This window comes from Colias eurytheme, chromosome 9 (genome assembly GCF_061535395.1).
Source record: "Colias eurytheme isolate Ceu_HAF_F1 chromosome 9, ilColEury1 Martin Lab GWU primary, whole genome shotgun sequence".
Classification (NCBI taxonomy): Eukaryota; Metazoa; Arthropoda; class Insecta; order Lepidoptera; family Pieridae; genus Colias; species Colias eurytheme.
The window spans coordinates 5945144-5958299 of record NC_142988.1 but is presented as its reverse complement, the minus strand read 5'-3'; the positions used below and the strand labels follow the sequence as shown (position 1 = coordinate 5958299).

General features: G+C 31.9%; 1 protein-coding gene across 1 annotated transcript in view; it reads right to left on the bottom strand.

Moving 5' to 3' along the window:
* LOC149905801 (guanylate cyclase 32E) overlaps window positions 1–13156 on the bottom strand; it is a 34776-nt gene that overhangs the window by 14758 nt on the left and 6862 nt on the right. Inside the window, exons 2-10 of the mRNA XM_090105871.1 lie at window positions 11946–12081; window positions 10482–10597; window positions 7538–7645; window positions 6442–6564; window positions 6060–6261; window positions 5913–5990; window positions 3806–4050; window positions 2175–2320; window positions 357–474 (exon numbers count right to left, since the gene is read on the bottom strand). Coding sequence (XP_089961997.1) covers window positions 357–474; window positions 2175–2320; window positions 3806–4050; window positions 5913–5990; window positions 6060–6261; window positions 6442–6564; window positions 7538–7645; window positions 10482–10597; window positions 11946–12081 — 1272 coding nt within the window. The remainder of the gene's footprint in view (window positions 1–356; window positions 475–2174; window positions 2321–3805; window positions 4051–5912; window positions 5991–6059; window positions 6262–6441; window positions 6565–7537; window positions 7646–10481; window positions 10598–11945; window positions 12082–13156) is intronic.

Genomic DNA, 13156 nt, shown 5'->3' with positions numbered 1-13156 from the left:
GTTAAGATTAAAAACATATGGCTTTGACCTAAAATGTTGAAATTTGATTTGGATACATTATTTATTCACATGAGCGTTAAAACTTCGCTTACATTACCGATGTTGATTTTAGTATCACGCAAAGTGTTTATTTAGATTATGCACGCCGTTTATAGGTCGTCAATTACTCGTACTTTACACATAATGACTAATAAACATTTCAAGTACGTTTAGAGAATTTTCTCGATGGCATGAACATTTTATCTTTTGAATTAACATTTAAGGAAAATCGTTAACAGAATATTATTATGGATGCTATAAAATTGGTATTTTTTAATACGTACATACCATTAAAACGTATTCGATGGCTTACTTACCGGGGCTAATTTGTGAAATACTCCAAGGGGATAAAGTCCTGGGGGTCGGGTTGGATCCACGGAGAGCAATGTGTAATTTCCCTCCGCATCCCCATTTTCATCCATATGTACACTGTATCTGTATGGATTGAATATTATTTTGTGACACCACCAAGAAATAAAGAGCATTTTTAATGAAAAATGACTAAAATGACTTTTTATAAAGATATCTGTGATGTACCTTCTAGTTCTATAGTTGTTTCTCTTTAGCAAAGATTATCTAGCCACGGTTGACATTGAAACCGTTGTAAGAGATAATCACCCGGATTTGTATTCATGAGGATATACCTAATGAGCTTAAAAACATGAATTGTGTTGTGGTCTCAAGAATAAGTAAGCCGATTAGTAACAAAAAGATGCTTTATAGCTTTATAATGTCGTCGTTAAAATTTTATTGTAACTAATTAAATTGTAATTGACGTGTATACAAACTCTATACGAATAAAAACAAATAAAAGGATATTTTTTTAAAAAAAACGCCCACAGATTATAACGAAAGAAGTATGAACCAGTTGGTACCAGCAGTTCTAAAAACGATTTTTTATGAAATGGGTATCTAACTAAGTACTATTTAAACGTAACATAAATATATTAATTCCAGCAGATGGGTCTCCTGATGAGGGGATCACCACTGCCCATACTCACAAAGTTACCTTTGTGAGGCTTTTACCGGCTGTAAAATTATTTAATCTTTATATTTTGCTCAAAATATATTTATCCGTATTAAAATTTTCTGATCACTCAAACTTAAAACAAAATAATTAAATTGACACGTGATATTTTCCTCTTGATAGAGCTAAACTCAATACATATAATTAAAAAAAAACCTGCTTCGGCGCGCAAAATAAAAGAAGGTTTTAGACTAACTGAAACTATTCCTTGATTGGCATAAGTAGTTGAAAATATGTTTTGACTACTTAGTTATCTTTTATTTAGCAAATTAGAAGATTGATTCTGATAAATTCCAGACAAATTGCGAATTAACGACGACAGTACCAATAGGAATTCGTATTGCGGAGAGCGGAAGACAAAATTTGACACGCCATGCATTTCAATTAGTTCCCTGTCGTTAAAAGAAAGATATTTACGGGTGGGATAGTGATACTAGAACAATTTTACAGCACATCAACGCCGCAGGAATAGTAATTAGACCAAACGTTACGCGTAACATACTAAAAATAATACCAAATACAGCTGCCAATTCGTGCAAGTGGCTTGTAAAAATAGACTTAATTATATGAAATAATCAAGTAGAGTTAGGATTTTTAGCTAAGACATGTTTATTTAACATACATAATTATTATTTCATCAAAATAAATGCCCTGTGATATGTCGTTTCTCATCAGAGAGATACGCGGTCTCAAACCTGGAGCCAAATGTTAGCCAAGCACAGGTCTCATTTTATAAAATTATTATTTCATTAAAACCTTAATTACATATAGTCTATTGATATTTATAAGTATCTAAGACTATTTTGCATAAGAATTCGTTCTTATCAAAACGGGTTTGATGCCGTTACATATATCTCTCAACATACCTAAAAACTTAAAAAGTAACGGTTTATTAATTAATTTGGAAATTTTAATAGCCAACAAACGGTAAACACATCCCTTCAGAGGCACATATAATTATAATACGTACGGTTATCGTATATTTAAATCCTGATTTACATATCTTAGTTCAAAACTCGAGTTAAAACATTTATTTATTCAACAATCACTTTTGAATTGTCACTAGCATTTATTAAGGTGATCCTCTTTACATTAGTTCTTTACTTACCCCATAACGCTTCTGTAAGTGGTGTTCCTCATGTAAGCGGCGATGGAGCGACCGTCCCTTGCTTCGATACCAGTCCTGAGGGCCGAGACGAGGGCTCTAGCGTACACCCATACAGAGTCGTGTAACCACGCTGCTTCCACTGGTATCTAAATCGGAAATTTGGGATATACGTGTTTGAATGGGAATTTGTGTTCTTTAGTTCAAAAATATGGTGCCTTAAAATATAGTAGAGTAAGTAATAATATGTAGAGATTTATGGATTTTTTGTCATCAAATAAATTCAAACGTATAAAAGACAATACTAATAGAATTATGATCATATATTACCTAAATTAGTAAATAAGACACTAAATAATGTAAAATACCCTCATCTTTCATGAATATATTACAAGTATAAATTCTAAAACACTCTATCATAGTTTAATCCTGGCAATCATGCATTGGAACTAGTTCTTGAGTTTAAGCTTTGAAAACTATCTATTAGTTAAACTTGTAGAGCGCATTCAACTATGAAAGTTCTTCATTGCAGTTTAGTCTATGTAAGGAGTATAGGATAGGAGTTAATGAGGATGTAGGTACTGAAATTTATAATGATATGATTTATTCCAAACAAAAGATGATTATACCTGAAATGACAGTTGTATAGGTACCTACATTACAATATTGTTTACTACTCTCCATTACATTACAATATTGTTTTACAATTTTGAAGTAAAATTTGTAGATCTTGCATCTAATCACCACTGAATTGTTTATATAAGTCCTTTTCGGAGATGAAACCGACATATTATTATATTATCAACTCTATCATAATTTTTAAAACGCGTGTATTATAAAGCTTTTTAAAAGCATCTAACTCTACGTTTATCGGTATTATATCCTTATTCCTTAAACGATGTTGTATTTCATGTCAATGTTTCGTTCATTGTCTATGGACAGATATATTATTTCTTTTCGTATTTTTTAATTCTATTCTTGACAAGATAATGTGTGTATCCAAATGCGTCCTTGTCAAGGACATTGATGTACTTGAAATAGCATGAACATGCCGCAGTTTGCAAATTACCGTAATAGCAGTTTAATTTAGGTATTTGGGGCAATAGCTATCGTTATCTCGTTTCCGGTTTCCACAGATAACATATAAGCTGCAATTGATCAAAGAGAACTGGCAATTAATACATCACACTCATAAAAAGTGTTGTGTTGACATGTAGGTTACACTTTATTGCGTAAGTTAAGGTTGTTAGTAGATAAGCTCTTCTTTATATTCGGTATTGTCGAGTTTGTAACTGTGATGATTATTATTTTATTTTTGAAGTGAAACTTCTTTATCGGTGTATTTCTGTAAAGTTGCATATAGTAAATTATTTTTTGAAAAATAAGGTCACAAAGAAGTTTCACTTCTTACGTGTGTACACTAGTAGGTACACACGTAAGAACACAGTGTGAAAGATATAGAAAGAACCTTTTTGTCATTGAAACTGAAAAATGCAAGAAAATGAATCTCTGAAATCACTTATTATCGATTATCGATCGTTTTATGAACTCAGTATTTATCGTATGTACATTGTACGGTACATACGATAAATACTCTAAGAGGCTAGAGCTAAAATGTTCGGCAATATACTTACAACTTTACCACCGCCAAGAGCGAGTAGGGGATTAGTGAAATTGAACGGAGGCATCTGCAATCGCCTGTTTACTTCCGCGGCGAAGGCGGGGTACGAGGGCGCAGGGGAGGGCGCTACAGCGAGATAAGAGCGAAAGGCCTTGATTGTCCTCGAGCTAGGTTCCCTAATCAAGGGACCCGCTAGATAGCGGATAGCCTCCTCCGGTTCATACTTTTCAACGTCAACGCCGATTGCTGCGTATTCCCCTGAAATGTGGGTCTATATTATATACAGATATAGTCATCAGTGGACTAGCAATGTCGTTATGCGTACAATTCACGTAGAGTCACGTGCGTAAAGTTAAAATATCGTATATCGTCACTATATCGTATACCGTCGTCCGTCATATTGTCAAAGTCAATACAAAACACTTAGAGCATTAAACCAACTAATGCTCTAAGACAAAACAGACGTAGAGCTAGACGTAGAGACGTAGAGCATTGAAATTATCTTAATCAGAATTCATACACCGATAAATTCTATTTGATTTATGTGTTCATTAAATCAATATTAACGAAAAAAAAATTAAAAGTGTTAATAGAATTGTATGTTTGAGTATCATTTATTTTTGAGGATAATGAGATACTTAATCCTTTGAACGGGAATAAGAGATTACTTTTAAGGTCTTAATTGTCTCGAATGTAACATATTAAATTACATAAGGTAAGTACTTAATTTTTATTGAGGAAGTGCAGATAAGGTAAAAAGAATTATAATGATAAGAAAGTAACTTTTTCCACCACTTCCAAACTCAAACAATTTCATTAACCATATCATTTTTTCCGTATATGTATTTTCTTTGTAAACATAAAACTTTGGTTCCACTGAATAATAACCGTTGCCATCAGCAGTCAGCACTCTACACATTGAGTTACTATGTACTACGAACGTATGTAATACGTAGTAATAATGACTCAACAGTGAATTTTTTTTATTACTCGATAAACATAAATTACTATTATGTATATATTTATACACGGTATTTTATAATTTATACACGGTATGATGAGCGTAAGGTTACATTTTATACGGTCTACTTTCGTAAAAAATTTCCACAAATAATTTTGTTGATAAAACACAGCTCTAAAAATTAAATCTACTTTTTGCCTTGCAACTGATAATTTTTCAAGTCGACACTAATTGGAAAGAATAGTGGTATTTTGACTCGTCATTAGTCTTTGTAATAAATGAACTTGGATAAAAAATCTTTAGAATTTTACAGATATAGGTAATCGTCGTGAAATTATATACCATTGTAGGACAGACAATTGTTGTTTCATCTACTTATTTCATTGATAGATTTTTACAGGTACCTAGATGTTCTAACGAAACAATGATTTACGCAGTCCTAAAACGATCTTCGATTAAAATGAATTTATATAGACCGTGGAGAACGTTAATATAAAATTATAGTGTCCAGTTTTCGTATCACTCTCATAGAGATATGTAGTTGTCAATAGACGAAATCAACGGACGAAATACATGAATATACCTTACCAAATACCAATACGTATCTGAACAACAATAGTTTCGAGTCAATATTTACTTGATGGTAGGTATATAAACGTCCTCAAATACCATCATAAACTACGTAAGGTTATTTTTCGTTCATAGCATTGAAGTTTGAACAAACTGTTCTATTCGGTCCAACTCCAAATAGGCGTAAATTTACAAATAAATAGAATAATATTGTTGGAGTTAAACCGTTCTGCTTTTGACCCGCTATCGTGATGGATAGCTTGTTGACTGAAGATGAATGACCGGTAACTGGAAAACCTTTTAAACTCGGTGCGAGATATGAGAAAAGTTTCAGTGGTCTAATTTATAGCTTCTTCTAGCATTTTTTTTAGTTTAAATGTATACAGCTAAAGTACTTCGGACAATTTAAAGATTTTATTTCACGTTTTTAACATATCTACGTTATGATTCTATAAATATAGAGCTCTACATAAACTTGTATGAAATATTTTTAAATCCATCCAAATTTTATTCTCTCAAATTAATTAGGAGTTATAGAACTTTTATTTTAATGAACAATAGTAATTGTATATCAAATAATTAAACTTACCAGTATCCAATAATTTCATACTGTCCAAAGCTAACATAAGCCCAATGTGATCGTGATAATATCCGACGGACACGTAAACTGAAACAAAGAATTAACTAAGAGAATGTCCACTGTTATTTAGCAAACTCGTAAAAAGAGTTAACTTACTTCTTGTATCTTTGTAAGTTTCTCGTACGATATCTAAAAAAGGGTTGCGAGAGAAGTTTTCCCGTCTGTTTTCGTAGTAATAAGGTTGCCGGTATACTTGCACTGTCCGTATTGTTATTTTCTTCTCATTAGCTGCTGTTATGATTGCAAAGGCTAGTCGAGAAAAGTCATGGTTCGGAGCCTTGAGGTAGACAACGGCTACCTGTTGAAGCGACATTGAATATTGTTTTAACAGACGAATAGTTTTGTTAATCTTGACAATTGAATAGCCAATTAACTACGTTAAGTAATCCATATTTTATCGAAAAAAAGGAAAATAGCTAATTTAGGTATTATTTATAAGCTGTAAATAAAAATATTAGGTGTAGAGATGATATTTTACATGCATGAAATTGAAATGCGTTAGAACAGCAACCACGGAGCGCGAAATGTCGATGTCTGAAGGTCTGGTCCTAGCGAAGGTGGAGTACACCCTCTTATTGGAGCTCGCCACATCTCTGCAGTACTGTAGAACAAATTAATCTTAATGTACCTGTATAAAATATTTTTCCTCTCTCATATTAAAAACGAAATATTATTTCTCTATAAATTTGACTTCGTGGTCGACTTTGAATTCTTTTAAATAAAGACAAAATATGAGATACCGACAACACCGTTTTGATCATATTTAAAGTTATTAATAATTATTAGAATTTATACTTAAAAAAAATAGCCTATCACAAAACAATAAAAAGGAATTGTTAAGAACATTTTTCATTTGCTTTAATGAAAGTCTACATTTCTTTGGGTGTATTTCATTCAACGACTTGCGATAATTCAATTGCCAGGGTTAGTTTGTTTGTAATTCGTAACTCCATGTGACATTTGCGGTAAATACATTAGCAAGCCGTCCACGCTTAATGACGTGCAAAGTTTTTATGAAACACGACGCACATTCAGTGTCAAAAATGTATTGTATATTATAACAACAAGTCTTTGTTGTTATGCTAATGCTATACACAGAGATAGTATATGGACCACATATTATGGACATAGTAAAACTTTAACGGTAAATTTCTAGCATGAAAAACTTCATAAAATATTTAGTAGGTACCGAACACATAAGAAAATACAACAATAGAAACAATAATTTGGCACAAAATACTTATACCTATTGATACACAAAAATAAAATTGCAATCGCAAAACTCTATTATAAATTATTTCATATTATTGTCTAGATAGTTGAAGATACAGAGTAACTTAGAGAGATAAAATCGAAGTAACATGTTTATAGAGACCTAAAGTAGTTTAGTTTATTGACTTTGATTTTGTCGAATAAATTAAGCTTGGAGAGAAAGTCGAGTTGATATTGTTGCATTGTGATACACCATGCTTATCACAAACATGAGATAATAAATGTAGGTAATATTATCCATATCAAACTTTTTGCGATAATAATAATAACCTAATATATCCATAGTTATATAATATACTCACATAGCTTATCATAGGAAGGTTAAAAGCTGCAGCCATACGCCCTTCGTGGACGCACGTTTCTTGTGGTCCGATGAACGCAGTCACATTAGCTGCCCATAAAGCCGCTACCTAGACAAGGATACGGCAATTTACAAGCAATTAGTAATGGAGACCAAGTTTAATTGAAATTGGCTCCCGTTATACGATTTTAACCACATACCTGTCGTTATCGCTATTTTTACCGACGCTCTATTAAGCTATACGAGAAAATTAATTTTAAATTCCTAGTGTATCTTTTTGATATTAATTGATTTTATTTAATGAAGTAAGTATTCAGTTTATTGGTCGCGTAGCAAGCTCCACAACGACGACAACGCATACGAATAATATAATTTTATTTTGTTCTCATTTTTGATAGATAGCTAATAATAAAAAAAAATAATTTGGAAAATCCAAAAGTGCACGCCTCATAATTTTTTTTTAATAAATATTTTTAATTATTATTTTTGTTTATTTAATAACAATTAAACCACATCGAATCAGACCCTGAAAAATGAAAGGGTTCTATTCCTGAGCATACTCAAGCGTAAGAGAAAAAAAAAGACTCGATTAGTAAAGTATTTCGGTCGCTATCGTGTTAACAAGAAAAAGGATCCGCACATACAGACACACGGACGTCCAAGACAGAACTTTTTTAAACTGTTTTTTAACTAGTTTAAATAACAAAAATGACATCAAAAATATCATGAACGTTAAAAATAGTGTTTTTTCTTAATATGTGTGTGTATGTATTATCTTACAAGTGCAATGTATGATACATAAAGACATTTTAAGTATGAAAAATCAGATGTTTTGCGCGAAGCGACAGTAGTCTGTAGTACCCACCTCAACGCTTCGCTTATGAGGCGTGCAAAACTTTAAGTAAAAAACGTATAAGTGATATAAATGTGTTTGACGAAGCTGACAGCAGTTATTAGCCTGTCTGTTACTTTCCTCCTGCAGAACGTCAGCCGCAGGCTTCGAAGATAGATTACCGAGCAAGTCGCACGACACACGTAGGGATATACGAGTGTATGACAATATGAGCGCCTGCTTTGTTCTATAAAGTCTCGGTCATTACCTATTCAATAATCTCATATAAAAGTTTCATTAAAGTACTGAACAATTGAATAGACTAAAAGTTTTTTTCTTATGGATTAACACATGATTAGCCTTTGTCTACATTATCACTAAATATACCAAGTACATATGTATAGGTATAACTATAGCTATAAAATATTTCAAAAGTTAGGCAATTGCCAATTAAGTTAAAGTCACGAGACAGAGTTTTAATGAAAAGAAACTTGTTTTAATTAAATCCCTTGGGTCTTTCTATAAATGTCAATGTTTTAGTGATTAATGTTTTATTTATATTATTATATTGTAATTTCTACACGCGACTTTCTATCTTTTATAACTACGTAGATTCATAGTTCAGAGCTACTAGTTGTTCTCCTGTATCTACTATATCTATTGCTTGCATATTTCACAGAACAAGTATAAATTTTAACTACGATCATTTGTTCCACTTCATCAGTAAGCAATAACAATAATATTAATTGACCTGCGAGCGGGTAATAATAACAACAAATCAAACTGAAGTGAATTAAAGTTATAAGAGTTTTCAATGACTTGAACGCGTTCTGCCTTCCGATATCGCCCATTACTAGGTCATTGCGATTCTTGGGAATAACACACAGTTGAATATTATTTCTGGAGTGCACAGTTGAGTGCTTCGTGATGTGAATGAGCTCCTTCACGTCTCCTCAGTGTATACTTATGCAATACACACACCTGTTCAAAGATGTACCTAAATCTTACGCTCGCATGAGCAAGTGTTCGAGGTTTTATAAACAGTTTATAAATATTTTTTAAGACATATAGTACCTGCCTACTCAATAATTACAAGCATGCGGCGTGTGATTTAAATGCAAGACCTTTCCAAATAATCATATCACCTTTTATATAAGGTTTTAACCTATATAAAATACCTTGAGTACCTTTGAACTCTGAATTTCGAAAGAGGAAAAGTAAATCGAGATGTATTTATGGCGTTATTTGTGACATTCGTGACTCATATTTATCATAATTGCAAATCAGTTGCATAACATAAACACTATGGCAATGTATCTCTCAGCAGTCAGCACGTTGAGATGACTAACAGAAAGTGTGTTGGTTACTTTATAAAGTTCAATGTTCTTCCTATGGGCTCATAATATTAATGGTCAGATGTGAAAATAGATTCAGCAAAGTGTTTTGATAACATTTTATAAAATTTTATATATTCATGACAGACATTTAGCTGTAACTATCCTACTAATATTATAAAGGCGAAAGTTTGTAAGTATGGATGTATGGTTGTTTGTTACTCTTTCACGTAAAAATTACTGAATTTATTTGAATGAAACTTTACCAAAATATAGCTTATACATCAGAATAACACATAGGATAGGTTTTATCCCGGAAATCCCACGGGAACGGGAACTATGCGGGTTTTTCTTTGAAAACGCGGGCGAAGCCGCGGGTGGGAAGCTAGTATACATATAAACATATATAACGATTTTTTTTTATAGTCAATAGAATAATTAATAATGATTTTAAGAATTTTCAAGAGGAACTCTACATAACTTTTATCATTACTAACTGACGCACAAAAATATAATTCCTCTATCGTATCAAATTATAGCTATTGTAAACTTTACGAACCCCATAAAATGTCAGTATTCGAGAGCAGTTAACTCCAAAACTGAAATTTTAATTATAGTGAACTGGGTTATTGGGCGTATCCGTTTCATAATGTTTTAGAAAAAAGAAATGAATACAAACTTTATGTTGCATACAACTCATAAATGAATTCTTTAATAACATGTGGATCGTATAAATAATGCGAATGTGATAAAAAGAGAGAAGAAAGTGTAAAACTTACTTGTCGAATTGAAACTTCTTCCTGTCCGTATGTTTCAGCAACTACAAAATCCAAAGAATGACCCATGGGCTTCAAAAGCTTTTCATTAACCTCTTCAACGGCCATTGATATTGCACCTGTTACATTAATTATAATCATTATTACTGATAATGTTTAAAGCATTGATTCGTTAAGATACAAGGCGAACACATATGAATTCCCCTACGACCAATAAATGAAGGTTTTACTGTCCTAGCCTAATAATACTTTAGCTGTAACATGTAACACAATCGTAACTACATGCCACCAAATTATTTTTATATATTTCGATAAATACCCAGGATGAAACATGATTCAGAATAAAATTTAGGATAATGTTACGCAGATGGTGCCGACTGTGAAAACTCGAAAATTTTAACTGAATCATCGGTTTGTAAAAATTCAATAAGTAAGATTAATTCATAAATTCGATATGTAAGTATAATGTATAATTGTAACAAACATCGAAGTTTGCATTATTATGCTTGGATTGATTTTTTTGGTGATATGTTAAATGTGATAAATTAATTTGTGCTGATTTATAAAGTAAGTAAGTATAGCAACTTCTTGAAATATGAAACTTTGAATGTGTAGGTAAACTACCTTTGTTTCCATGTCTCTAATTACAAAATCTACCAAACGATTACATGACAGAAATTTAATTAAAATGTATTGCGAGTTATTTCTTCAAATAATTACTTTATTTGTAATTCACAACTATGATTAAATTAAATGTAATATTAATAAGACCTAGTAACTTAATAAAAACATTAAACCACCTAGGTATATGTGAAGGTAACAATTCTTGTTTTCGACAACATTCGAAGATGTTCAAAGAATCAATAATTGATTCTAATTATAATATAATTATTATATTGAGAAGAACATTTCTACCATCTTCAATACATCACCAATATGTTATGTTCCCATTGCAGGGATATAGGCTTCTACTGAAGTTTTAATTTTCACTATATAACATTTCCATAAACTTTTAGTGCTTGGACATGTTTTTCATGGACTCTACCATTATAGAGAGTTAGATTTTGCAAATGCTTCTAGTCTCAAACGCGCGACTTTTGGATCTAGGTAGTGTAATTTTTATAGATAAAATTTTGATTTTCATTCAGAACGTGAGTGGTGTTTGTTATTGGAATATCCTGGAGCCACTCCGAACATGTAAACCCGTCACTCTAGCCGCTAGCGTAAACTGTCTCTCGGCTGCATCAGATCATCCGTCATATCATAAAAGATGGAATTGTTTGTGCTCGTAATTGCTAGCATATATCTACAAATGATTAGTATACACAGTGCAGTATATATATACTTAATTTTTTTCGGCAGTTGACTGGTTTTGATATAGATTAGTTGTGTCTAAAATCTAAATCATGAAAATACGAAGAGATTACATAATTTACATCGAAAAAGCATTAGAAACTACATATTTACCTGATATCACTCTTCCGGGTCTAGGATAGTTCATATCACCGGGTTGTCTCTGTGATCCTGTGAGATATCCGAGTGTGAACTTCTCTCCATACGAACTTTTCACTGTTAATGTTACGACGCATAAACAGCAACGAAACTGAAAAGAAGACCGCTAGCTCATTATTTCTATTTATATTATATCATTCCTTATTCTGTATTTTTAGATTGGATGTTAATTGTAGCTCTAGCTTACTAGCTGGAGTCGTCTTGTGGTAACCTGAAGGCTATGCGCTAAACCCGACTATATTATAATCTCTATCTCTCTCTACCATAATTCAGTAACAAAGATCCATCCACCCATAATCACAAACTTTCTCATATATGCATATAAGTATAGTAGGAAATAATTTGGAAAATCCAAAAGTGCACGCCTCATAATTTTTTTTAATAAATATTTATTAATTATTATTTTTGTTTATTTAATAACAATTAAACCACATCGAATCAGACCCTGAAAAATGAAAGGGTTCTATTCCTGAGCATACTCAAGCGTAAGAGAAAAAAAAAGACTCGATTAGTAAAGTATTTCGGTCGCTATCGTGTTAACCCTTAAATTGTCACCCCTAGATAACTTGGGTGTATAATGTCCAAATTTGGAGGATGTGTTGGAATTAGGATATAAAAGAGGAAAATGAAAAAAAAAATTAAAAATTTAAATTTTTTCTATTGTTTTCACTATGTCACATAAAACGGACATTGCCAATTATATGTACATGTTCGAACCGTCACATATAACGGACATTGCACATTATTCCTGCAACCGTGGTACATATATAAAATGCACATTTTCAACTCTGTAATTCAAAATTATTATCAAATTATAATTATAGACGATCAAGTATAAGCTTTTCAAACATCTGTCTTAAAATATTGGTTAAAACTTTAACGATATCGTTAAAAATAATGGTTTTTAAAAAACGACACTATCAAAAGTCACAGCATAAGAATTGGCTAAGAATTGGGATAGAAATAGTATTACATAGCCTGAGAACTTATTCTTATACACCAAGAAAGTCCTCTTCCCATTCACTAAATTGTACAGATTGTAATGTGTTTGCTTTATCGTATGCAAAGAAGTCGTATACCATGCCTGAAGTACCAAAACAAACAGGAAATTTAAATCGCTTTTTTTGATTCTTTGGCATATATTATATCCATTTTCTGCCAGTTTT